Source organism: Myotis myotis, unplaced genomic scaffold, assembly GCF_014108235.1.
Source record: "Myotis myotis isolate mMyoMyo1 unplaced genomic scaffold, mMyoMyo1.p scaffold_m19_p_12, whole genome shotgun sequence".
Taxonomy (NCBI): domain Eukaryota; kingdom Metazoa; phylum Chordata; class Mammalia; order Chiroptera; family Vespertilionidae; genus Myotis; species Myotis myotis.
The window spans coordinates 20,419,034-20,431,994 of NW_023416316.1; the positions used below are offsets into that span (position 1 = coordinate 20,419,034).

General features: G+C 39.4%; 1 protein-coding gene across 19 annotated transcripts in view; it reads right to left on the reverse strand.

Annotated features, from left to right (window-relative positions):
* The window catches only part of FSD1L (fibronectin type III and SPRY domain containing 1 like), a 96,125-nt gene that overhangs the window by 12,072 nt on the left and 71,092 nt on the right, over positions 1-12,961 (reverse strand). For 15 of the 19 annotated variants that reach the window (XM_036330127.1, XM_036330126.1, XM_036330129.1 and 12 more), the window contains 4 exons: positions 9,752-10,029; positions 8,970-9,102; positions 6,041-6,170; positions 360-493 (listed from right to left, as the gene is read on the reverse strand). In XM_036330127.1, the coding sequence (XP_036186020.1) occupies positions 360-493; positions 6,041-6,170; positions 8,970-9,102; positions 9,752-10,029 (675 nt within the window). Of the gene's footprint in view, positions 1-41; positions 252-359; positions 494-6,040; positions 6,171-8,969; positions 9,103-9,751; positions 10,030-12,961 lie in introns of those variants that run through there. The other 4 variants (XM_036330130.1, XM_036330123.1, XR_004971192.1 and 1 more) reach the window with 4 other exon arrangements.

The following is a 12,961-nucleotide window of genomic DNA, read 5'->3' on the forward strand; positions in this document are numbered from 1 at the left end:
CCACTAGTGGTGGGGTATCTGAAGCTGGCTCGTAACCCGAATTTTAGCTCGCAACTCAAAGCAAAAAATCGGCCGAGAGATGGCTCGTATCTTGAAAAACTCATTAGTCGGGACACTTGTAAGTCAAGGCCCCACTGTACAAGGTCTTTCTCTCATCATTGTTAACAGAAAGCCAGATTTCCTTGTTTTCCTTAGACAGTGCAGAGGTCACAAGTGGTCACAAGCTTCTGCTGCACTCATCCTGGCGAATACTGAGTGACAAAATGATACATGCAACGTTCTTAATCATTTCCGAGGTAATTCAAGTTTTACTTTTGAGACATGTTACTTATGAAGTAAAGCAGACTTTTATTACTGACCTTCCCGAATTTGTGTTTGAGTGGAAGTCCTGCATCCTGAAATGCTGAAATAATATTAGATTGGTAATCTTGTATAAAAATTCCTAGGTCAACATCTTTACTATAAGGAATAATACTGCACTGCCGATACCATCCTAAAAGCAAATAAAAAAAGAAAAATAAGAAAACTTAAAAAAACAACAACTGAGTTTAAAAAAAAATCAGTCATTATTATAATGAATTATCTTTGTAACAGTGGATTTTATTTCATAGGAGTAGACTTACGGTGCTTCACTAAAATTATTATTTTTTAAAAATATGTTTTGGTTGATTTTAGAGGGAGAGAGAGAGAGATATAGATGAAGGGAGAGAGAGAAAGAGAAACATTGATAAGAGAGAAACACTGATTGGCTACCTCCTGCACACTCCCTATTGGGTATTGAGACTGCAACCCAGGCATGTGCCCTGACTGGTCATTGAACCAGGTGACCTCTTGGTGCATGGGACAATACTCCACCAGCTAAGTCACATTGGCCAGGGCTTACTAAAATTATTTTTAAAAATTAAATCCTAAGATAAAATATGTGGTTATAGGACCCACCTGCTGAAGAATCTACCTTCCCTCCCTTCCTCCCTCCCTCCTTTCCTTTTACTAGTCTGAGCACTAAGCATCCTCAAAAACTTTCATAATGTATTTAAAATGTATCTTTATTGTTGAAAGTATTACAGATGTCCCCTTTGTGTGTTTTTTTCCCATTGACCCCCTCCACTCTGTACCCGCATCTCCCAGGCCTTCACCATTCTATTGTCTGCATACCTATAGATATAAAAGCCTAAGTGACTGAACGACCGATCACTATGACATGCACTGACCACCAGGGGGCAGATGCTTAATGCAGGAGCTCCCCCTGGTGGTCAGTGTGCTCCCACAGCAGAAGTGCCACTCAGCTGACCAATGGGTGCCAGATGCCAGGCTCATGGCTGGCAAGCACAGCTGCGGTGAGGTGAGCCTCTCCTGCCTCTGCGGCAGCGCTACCGAGTGACAGCGGCAGCAGGCACAGCGGGGCTGGGATGAACGGGAGCGGCACGGCACCCAGCCCAGGCTCAAGCTCAGGCTCCTCCCCAGCTGCCTGCAGCTTCGCGCACTACTACATCCTTTGGGTGATGTCGGACTGCTGGTTTTGGCCCAATCCCCACAGGCCAGGGCCTGGATCAGGCCAAAACCAGCAGTCCGACATTCCCTGAGGGGTCCTGGATTGCAAGAGGGCTCAGACCAGGCTGAGGGACCCCACCAGTGCACAAATCCGTGCACTGGGCCTCTAGTATGTATATAAATTCCTCGGTTAATTGCTCCCCTCCCACACCCCTATCACCGCCTTCCCTCTGAAATTCATTAGTCTGTTCCATGCTTCTATGTCTCTGGTTCAATTTTATTCATCAGTTTATTTTGTTCATTAGATTCCACATGTATTTTAATTTCTGAATAAATTATTAGCTTTAATCATTTTAACTGGGCCACCCATTTTAAAAAACTAAATTACTTTTGATAATGTTTAATCATAAACCTCTAATGATGAAGGCTGCCTTTAAGATATGCTAAAAAAATATAATTTAGCCCAGCTGGTATGGCTAAGTGGTTGAGTGTTGACCTATACACTAGGAGTTCAGAGTTTGATTCCCAGTCAAGACACATGCCTGGGTTTTGGGGTTGATCCCCAGTGTGGGGTGTGCAGGCGGCAGCTGATCAATGATTCTCTCTTGTCACTGATGTTTCTGTCTCCCTCTCCCTTCCACTCTGAAATCAATAAAAATATATTTTAAAGAAAAAAATATGTATATATGTACATATATACATAAAATTTAATTCTTTTGCTTAAATATCTCTTTACTGAACAGTTCATAGAACTTAAGAGTTCTGAACAGCTCATGTCCGATGGATCATAAAAAAAGAAGAGCAGTATCAACCTCAATTTTCAGCATGTTCAAAGGTATTTCTAGGTATTTACTATGTATCTACTTCTCAATCAGATGCTACAGTACTATTCTAAAAAAACCCCAAAATTTATACCTTACTATTGCTAAGGGTTTCTCAGTCTCCCCTATTATCCTTCGAAGCCTTCCATCCAAACTATTTAAAAAGTATATAAAGGCCTACGATTATCTTTGTAGGTATTGCCACTGGGCAATACTGTTTGGAATTCTAAACTTTCATTTTATTTTAACACCAGTGTTCCAATGCACAGATTCATGCACATTGAAAGGAAATTAATTAGAAAAAATATTTTAATATCACTATTTGCCCTTTCTCTATAATAAAAGTGTCAACCAAATTCATGATCAACAATGACAGATAGAAACACTCACGTGTGATTGGCGCAGTGAGAACTTTATATGTATCGCACATGTGGGAGTCAATTTAGCCTTTTATATGTATAGAATAAACTTGCTTAATTAGACCTGCTTTCTGATTTAGCTAAATTTTTTCCAGCCCAGTGAAGCACCCCAACTTCTCTTTCAGGTAATTATCAGCAACACAGCAGCATATATCAACATGAAGCAGATTATTATTGTAGATCATGCAGGGAGAACAAAGGGTAAAATATTTAACTGCAGCAGTGTTTGACTATATTCTGTGCAGTGACAAAACCTGAAGTCATTTTCAAGGTCCACCATTTATTTCTTTTCAGTTGGGTCAAGTTTCTAAACTTTCTAAATCTCCGTTTTCTGGCTTTCATTAGCCAGAAAAGGAAATAGGATTCTACCAAGTCTCCTATCTACCTACTCTAGGACTTCTGTGAGGATCAAATGAGATGAGGCATGGGAAAACACTTCACAAACATATGGTTAAAATGTAAAATGTTTGCACCTGGCTATAAAGCAAGTCATGTTCCTGGGCTGAAGAAACTTCAAGGAGGCTAGTTGCTAGGGAGAGGAAGCTGGGCATTGCTATGTGACGTCATTACCTGGAGCCCACAGCAACTGTTTCTGTGCTGTGCTGTGCTGTGGGCTGCATTTTGTGCCATAGGGTCTTAGCAGCATTGGCTGTGATTTGGTGGGGTGTTGCTCCAGGGTGGTGGCGGGGCCTATGTCCCACTTGGGGGAAGCTGAGTGTTGGTTTGTCGGCGCCAGGTCTGTGGTACTGTTTATTTTTATTATTTATTTATTTATTTATTTATTTATTTATTTATTTATTTAAATATTTTATTGATTTTTTACAGAGAGGAAGGGAGAGGGATAGAGAGTTAGAAACATCGATGAGAGATTAACATCGATCAGCTGCCTCCTGCACACCTCCTACAGGGGATGTGCGCACAACCAAGGTATATTCCCTTGACTGGAATCGAACCTGGGGCCTTTCAGTCCTCAGGCCGACGCTCTATCCACTGAGCCAAACTGGTTAGGGCCCATTTATTTTTAAATGGCCAGTGTGTGTCATGGCAGCTCCTACACTGAGCGTCTGCCCCCTGGTGGTCAGTGCATGTCATAGCTGCTGGTCAGAAGGACATTTAGCCTTTTAGATATATAGACTAGAGCCCAGTGCATGAAATTCATGCACCGGGCGGGCGGTGTCCCTCAGCCTGGCCTGCGTCCTCTCGCAATCCGGGACTCCTCGGGGGATGTTGGGCCTAAACTGGCAGTTGGACATCCCTCTCCCAATCCAGGACACTGCATACACCAGTGACCATATTTTGCTGTTGTATGGGCAGCTACATATTTTTGCCCTGATTATAAAAAGTAGTACCTAACATGATCCTTCTGAGGCAGTAGTACCATTTCCCCCATCTTACGGGTGGAAAAACTGAAGCAGAGAGAAGTTAAGTAATTGGCTTGGTCACAGAGTTATAAGTGTCAGAATCAGGGCTGACCAAAAATGTGCAAGCCAGAGTCCATGCATGTCATCGCTGCATCATCCTGTTTTTTCAGTGTTAGAGTGGCCTTTCCAGGTTTTAATTTTTAAATCTAAGAGACTGTTCCCAATATATAGGTAGGGTCCCTAGGCCTGGCCAGTGATCAGGGCCATCTGTGGGGTGACCACCAGGTGGGGCAATCGGAGGGCCCCCACTGGCACCTGCCTTGGCTGGCAGCCTGGCACCGCCGGCTGGCTGGCCCTGCCCCGATCGCCGCCGCCGGTCACCTCCCTTTCAGGGGGCAGACAATCAATGCAGGAGCGGCCCCCAACCGGTGGTCAGTGCGTGTCATAGCGACCGGTCATTCCGCCGTTTGGTCAATTTGCATATTAGGGTTTTATTATATAGGATGGATCTTCAGAAGCCTAAGATGAGGGGAGGGGTCTCACTGTTGTTTGAGAAAAATGTACAATCCACATTTGTAAAAGAATCATAAACTATTAAAAATGGAAGGCTCTTAAATATAATCTAATCCAACTCCCTCATTTCATAAATAAAAAAACACCATGTGGCTAAAATCTCAAAACACACCATGACAAATAATTAAAGAGTATTTTTTATGACAATCAGTAAAACAATTTTGCTTCAAAGGTTAAACTTTAAAGCATATATCACATAAGTGTGTGAGATGTATTCCTTTTTGGCTTACTCTAGCTGTAAACTCCTTGTCGGGAAAAACCATGTGAATTTTCCACAAAGTCTAATAGACAGGCTAACCAAATATCCCAGTCTAGGCCTGTTGTCCAACATAATTATTTTATTTATTTGTTTTTTAATATATATTTTATTGATTTTTTAGAGAGAGGAAGGGAGAGAGATAGAGTGTTAGAAACATCGATGAGAGAGAAACATCGATCAGCCGCCTCCTGCACATCTCCCACTGGAGATGTGCCTGCAACCCAGGTACATGCCCTTGACCGGAATCGAACCTGGGACCTTTCAGTCCGCAGGCCGACGCTCTATCCACTGAGCCAAACCAGTTTCGGCCCAACATAATTATTAATGGGACTCCCTTTCACTCTCAAAGGTCTCTTGAATTAGAAAGAAATGATACGGAAATCCTATGGAAGCAGGAACGAAATTAATTTTTGTACACATACAGTTATAATCAAGAAAGAACACAGTTATAACTAACTACAGTTATAAACAAGAGGGAATAAAAACAACAAAATTTACAATTCTAAATAATGTGAAATTCCAAAGGAGTTTAATCCAATGCACAGTGGAAAGAGATCCAGGAATCTTTCTCAGATTCTAACAGCAACTTGCCTAAGGACTCTAGAAGCATCTACATTCCCCATCTCAGAATAATTAGAACATGGTAAGGCAGTGCTGTCCAACCAGTGATGCTACCGATGACCTGGAAAGGCTTGTGGAAGGCGTTATGGCACTCCCTCCAGTCTTTCTCTCAGTAGCAACTTTTGGTGCAAGTAAGTTGTATGTATGATGTGTAAGTAGAGAAAATAAATAGTTTTTGTTTAAATGCAACAATAATCTTTGGGATAGAAATAATAAAATGCTAATGTAAGGCTTACCTGAGAATCAAGTATAGTCTACAGGTCCTGATGTAAATTTTATACACATGAGTTATAATTTTTGGTAAACACACATATGGCCTTCCTAACTCACTTTTATGCTTCTGAAATTAATTTCTTTAAAGAAATCAATAAATTTTTATTCTATTTATAAATATGACACTTAAACGATCACTGACATTTTGCCATCTCAAGCAGTCATTCCTAAAGGGAAAGAGGACAAAATGACACAAAGACAAACGTAAAGTAAGAATTTTACCTAGACAAGTCCCACTGCTCAGCCAGAACCGTACTCCCAATTTCTTTAATGTTTTGGCTGCAAGTTGCAACAATTCCTTTGCACTCTTCCGAAAGGCCACAGCTTCCACAGTGCTATCATCAAGGTACTGCTACAGATATAATAAATGGTCAGCTATTATTGCCATTTCTAAATTGCTAGAAACATTTCTGTGACATCCAAGTTAAATTTGAAAATTAGCCCCATATATTTTTCTATTATAAAAATGAAGTTTCAGAGTTCTCTGTTAGTCACACGTTTCTTTTATAAAATAAGACTACAGGAGTAGCCCTAATAGGTTTGGCTCAGTGGATAGAGCACCGGCCTGCAGACTGAAAGGTCCCAGGTTCGATTCTGGTCAAGGGCATGTACATTGGTTGTGGGCACAACCCCAGTTGGGGGTGTGCAGGAGGCAGCTGATGATGTTTCTAACTCTCTATCCCTCTCCCTTCCTCTCTTTAAAAAAATCAATAAAATATATTTTTTTAAAAATAGAAATTTCATGGGGTGAAGCCAAGTGCTCAACTTGAATGTCAACAGCAATGGAACATATCAAAACTGTGCAGCACCTGAGAGGATATAATGAGAAGAGCATAACATCACATCTGTGTGATCCCAATAAAGCTTATAACCTGAATCTAACATGAGGAAGGACCAGACAAAACCCCAAATAAGGGACAATTTTTAAAACCCAAAAGTAACAAGGTCATGAAAGTCAAAAAAGGACTGTGAAACTGTCCCAGACTGGAGGAGACTAAAGAGACAAGGGAATTAAACACAACGTGATGCTAAACTGAATCCTTTTGTTATAAAGGTTATTATTAGGTTGGAACAATTAGAAAAACTTGAGTGAGGATTAAATAATAATCTATATGTTAATTTCCCAACGTTTGTATTAATACCTACAGAGAATATTCTTGCTTTTAGGAAATACTAAATTATTTGAAGTTATGGGGGATATGGTCTACAACTTACTCCCAAATGGTTTAGGAAAAAAATTATCTGTATTATATTTGCAACTGTCCTAAAAGTTTGGGAATTATTATTTTTTAAAAAAGTTTGGAGGCTGCTTTTATGAGATTTTTAGATTAGTTGCTTGTTTTACACAGGACATTGCATTTAAGACTGTTTGGCGCCATCAAGTGCTCAAAGTTATGTATGTTTGCTTCCATTTGAAAACAGACCCTCCTCGTCTTTTAATTATGGTTTTAACTTAAGAAATGATGAAGAATGAAACATCTGAGAGGATAAAAAATTTAGAAAGTTATCCATCCCATCAGGCACTCTATATTAGCAATACCAATAGACTAGCAGAATCACAAGTCTGTTTTGAGGCAGTGAAGGACACATAACATGGTGAAGAATGGGTACAGAGTTCCACCTGGTCATGTTACAAATATCAACCTCCAGACAGCATTGTAGTTTTGCTATGTGATGGTATTTAAACATAAAAACTATGAGGCTGTGATAAACGGATCAGCCCTCTGAACATTGGTCATCTATACTTTTTGCTCAAATGCTGATTTTTCCCCTCAAAATCTCAAAAGAATGAAAATATGCAATTAAAAAATATGACACTATCCCTCTGATTTCTCAGTAGTTTGAAACACTTAACATTTTACACTGCCTTTCCACAAAGATCTACAAATGAGTCTGGGCAAATGCTTGCTAGGTAATGGAGTAGCTCTAATAAGTGTCCCTAAAAAAAAAATCATTTAATTCAAATGAGTACATTCTTCTCCAGGCATTTTGCCATGATCGTACGATTTTTTTTGTGTGTGTGCCAGGTACCATGCTAGATACTGGGGCTATGAAGGTGAGTAAAATAAGATGTCTGCCATCGAGAAGCGCATATGATCTAGTAGGGGACAAGACAGACATTCACAATTCACTGTCATAATTAGTATGCTAGAGGTAGCTACCAGAACAAACTCCCTTAGTGCAGAAAGGGTGAACGGTCAAGTTCAGGCATCAGACTGCATCTCTTCTGCTTCTTGATACTACATGGGGCGGATATGATGGGCAGCACTTTAAGGAACAAGATTAGGAAGGCTCACTTGGGCCCTTAAGCCTATGTCCTAGAGGTCAGCATAGCTGACCAGAAAAACCTCACATTTGCTGGTGCTGGGCACTTGACCAGTGATGATGTAGCTGGGACATTTTCCCATGCTGCTCCTGTGTCTGTGTACACACAAAGGAACCCCAGAAATAAAAAGCAGGTGGAAGAAGTAGGGTACCAAAACCCCACTGTGAATTTCACTGTTTTCCCATTATTTCTGTTTCATGTCATCTCTTAGAGCTGAACTTTCATGCCCTTCAAAATCATCTTTATATCCCCAGGGTCAGCAGAGTTCCTGGGAAATAGGCTTTCAATAAATGTTTATTGAGTTGAAAGCTAGGGCAGCAGAATAAAGTAAAGTTCAAAAGCACTTGGTCTTTGGGTAGCATTTATCTTAAAAAACCCTCATAAACACAGAAGTTTCATATTCAGTGTCAACCCTCTGAGAAAAACTGTATTTTCCATGAAATATTCTCTAAGATTTTTCCCCATGGTCCATCTTCTGCAGTGGCTTCCTCCTCACTGGAGTGCTTCAAGAACAGAATATGCCATAAAGTTTACGGGCTGTCCTAACTGAAACCAGAGGCCAGTGCTAAACCTACCAACGTCTATCCAAGTAAACGAGGTCTCCATACATATCAAACCATATCAAATATTTTCTGAAGGTTAATGTTTAACCTACTTTTTAAAAAAATTAAAAGAAAATAATCTAGAAGAAAATAGATGAATCAAAAAAAAATGTGTTCTACCCATTTTCCCTAAGTCCCTTTATTCCCATCCCCACCCCCAGAACTCTTAAAAACAAACACACTTCCTTTAATTTAAAAAGTATACTACTTGGTGATCTCTAACCTGAAAGAATGCCCGAGCTTCTTTATACCTACACTCAATAAACCTAGAGTGTGGTATTTCTTCTAGAAAGTGCACTGGATCTTTTGGAATGAGAACTTCTAGTCCATCAACAGTAATCTGTTGTAATTCTGGCCTGAAAAACAAAAGTTAAGATTTACTGTAAGAATTTAACACAGAGTGAGTACCGGTAGCCTCCTCAAAATGTACAACGTAAGCAAAATAGCTAAAAATCAAGCATATTTTCTTCAATTACCTCAGATATCACTTTTTAAGATCTACTCTCTTAGCAACTTTTAAATATTCAATGCAGCAGTGTTATCTATAGTCACCTTGCTGTATGTATATTATATCCCAAAACTTATTTCCCTCATAACTGGAAGTTTATTCCTTTTGACTACTTTTATTATGTAAGTCTGAAGTTTTGATAACTAGAATCATAAGGTTTGCATTCTTTTATGCCTCCCTTCTGCCACTCAACAATGCAGGATTCATCTATGTTGTTGCACAGAGCACAAGTACATTCGTTTCTCTGCTCTACAATACCACTGGTTGTATGAATATAGAATGATTTGTTTGGGGGCATTAAGAAGAATGTTGCTATGAACATATTTATATGTATTTCCTGGTGCATTTGTGCATGAGCTTCTTCCTGTTGAATATTAACATTTCAAAACTGAGTTATGTGAACTACATATTAGATGCAATTACTAAATGTAAAAAAAAAAAAGGTAATAATTCATGACTGGATGATATAGGTTTCACATTTCAGACCCTGAATTTACCTGTCGAAAGCTCCTGGATAACGACCAAACTGTAACTTTCGAAAAGGAACAAACTTCTTGTCGATGTTTCCTTTGAGGCGCAGATGGCCATGCCAGAGGTAGTTGCCACTCCTCTCGTGAAAGACCACCACGTGAATGGCGTGCATGGCCAGTTTACAGATGTAGTGCAGGGGGATTTCAGTTCCAGAAAGTGAGTCTATCCCATCCAGCCGGGGATCTTTGCTCTCGATCTTCAGGCACTGAAATCCCATGTTTTCAGCTATCCGAAACCAGCCTTCCTAAAACCAAAGAAACATCAAGCATGAATATTTAAAACCAAGTACTAGCAGCAAAACTAAAATGATTTATACTGAATTAAGCCATACATATTTTTGTGCTAATCTGTTCTTTGCCAGAAGATTTGAAAATGAGGGTGGTGAGGGGAAGGAGATAGTGGGAGAAAAAAGAAAAGTAAGAAGAGAGAAACTAAGTAGCTTGGAAGACATGTTCTAAGACTCTCTTTATGAAAATAAATATAAAATTTTTCCTTGAAATGAGAATGCTCATTTTAGTGGTTTCTTTTTAGTAAAATAAATGTTAGGATAGCACTTAAACTAGTAATTCTCAATTTAACTTCTAATAACCTTTATCTTTAAACGTACTTGAGAAAAGTAGTACTTTCATCCTATAGTTTATATCCTAATACCTTACACTGCTACTATAAAAGAAGCCCATTATAATGCAAATCAATAGAAAACAGACTAAGACATACTATAAAACAAAGTGCATTTTCCAACATCATTAGTTACTAAGGCCCGGTGCACAAATTCGTGCACCAGTGGGGTCCCTTAGCCTGGCCTGTGCCCTCTTGCAATCTGGGACCCCTCGGGGGATGTTGGAGAGCCAGTTTTGGCTCGATCACTGCAGGCCAGGCCGAGGGACCCCACTGGTGCATGAATCCGTGCACCAGGCCTCTAGTATGCATATAAGATCTTTGGTTAATCTCTTCCTGCCCTCCCCTCTCCCCTTTTCCCTCTGAGATTCATCAATCTGTTCCATGTTTCCATGCCTGTGTGTTGAGCATCTTCCCCCTGATGGTCAGTGCACGTCATAGTGACTGGTCAAATGGTTGGACACTTAGCATATTAGGTTTTTATTATATAGGATAACATAAATCTCACAAGACAAGACTAATGTAGATGGTAGATTCTTAGTCCTAATCTCAATAACCAGTGCTATAGATGAGTAAACAGTGTTAATGATGAAGAACACCTTACATTTGAAAAGAATTTATAATATTCAAGGAACTTTTATAAACATTATTGCATTTATTTATGACATCTATCCTCTAAAGTAAGTAGCAGAGGTATTATAAAGAAGCAGATTCACAGAACTCTGAAAAAAAAACACACCAAAATTAATAATACCGGCATTTATGTATTATCCAACCAAATCCAAGGTTCATCCACTCTGTAGCACTACCTTGCTAGTCTATATTTATACAATGTGTACAAAGCTCATTCACAATAATTATCTCATCTGAGGCCCACAAAACGATGTGAGGTCAGCAAGGAAGATGTTTTGCCTCCTCTACAGTTAAGGAAAAAGAGCTCTAAGTGATAATACCAGACATTAAAGTTATTAAATGGTGGAGCTGTGTCAGGAAGTTTGCATGTTTCAAGAGGACTGTATTCACATCACTTATCACCTTTGAACATTGTCATTTGGATTAGATGTAGCCTCATCTATACTCTTGTAACATACAAACCCCTATCATAGTACTAACTATAGTTTTTAAAACTATTTGTTTAAACTCCATTAACAGACCAAGTTCCCCAACCATAGCAATCAACAGAGTGGCTAGTACCCAGCAGGTGCTCAATAAATATTTGTTGTTGTTTATGTTATTAAATGAGAGAAAGTGATAAGTTTAGTAGAATGCTAACTAGTACCGTAACAACTGTCTTCTCCTTTCTAGATATAGAGCTAATTTGTGTTCTGGACAAAGGAATGTGGATGGATATATCACACAGCACTTCCAGGCCTGGCTTTACAATATCCCGTAAGTTCTTCCATGCGTTCCCTGTTCCAACGGCATGTAGGAAAGCAGAGAACTCCAAGGTGGAAAAGCCACACAAAGGAAACAGCATGGATCTCTAAGTCACTGCTCAGAGGAAAGGTGTCCAGGAAGTTCCCTGACCAAGAATAACTCATAACTTAAATATGTAATATTAAAAAACAGAAGCATAAACATTTCATTTATAAATGAGAAGGTAAAGTAGACAGGTGAAAGCGGCTGGTTCTAGGAGTGCGAATAATGGCTGAGGAGAGAAGAGGCAGATATCACTCTTTGTTATCATGAGCTTCCCATTACTATCTGATTTTTTTAAACATAGCTCTAGCATAATTGTGATTAAGAACTAAAAATTACATTTAAAATACCATGTCCTAAATTTTCTATAAGTTTAAACCTTTTCAAAATATAGAGTTGAAAATAAATAAAACTCTTAGACCACTATGAGGCACACACACAAAGAAAATATAGAGAGTTGAGAGGAAAGAAAAAACAAGAACTGTAAGATGGAAATAAGTCAAGGTTCATTCTCTCAAGGCCCTGGGTAAGAGTGTGGACTTCTCCTGCTTTCCTGGACCACATCGCCACCCTGGAGGGTAGCCCACCTGTTACAGGTCACACAACGGAACAGATTCCACTGCACAATTAGTGCACATGCCGTCACGGGTGGCTGACTAACTAGTTGAGTTCATTTAATCTGATGCTAATTTTTGCATTCTTACTTGAAGAACTCCTCAGAATAAAAATTACTAAAGCTGGGAAGTTAGACAGTTAGAAGTATTCAAAATAAAGAAGCAAAGTCTTGGCATGTTTGAGATTTTTTTTCTTTTTACTGTGTGACTTTACATGTAAGTTTGAATTTCTGGACACATCTAAGAAGCACCCCACTTGAGTATCAAACAAGTACTGTGCATTTACAAAGTGGAAAGAATGGTGCTATAGGTTAGGGATACCACCTTCACATACACCTCGTGTGGCAGATACTAACAATTCATCACCAAATCCCTTCCTATTTGTCAGCCTACACTGATGGGAAGGCTGAAAACCTGGCTTTTTAGCCTCCTTCACAACAAGGAGACATATGAATATATAGTAGTTCTGGGCCGAGAGCCATAAATAGTTCACCAGAAGCTTCTGAGAAAATTTTTACTTCTAAA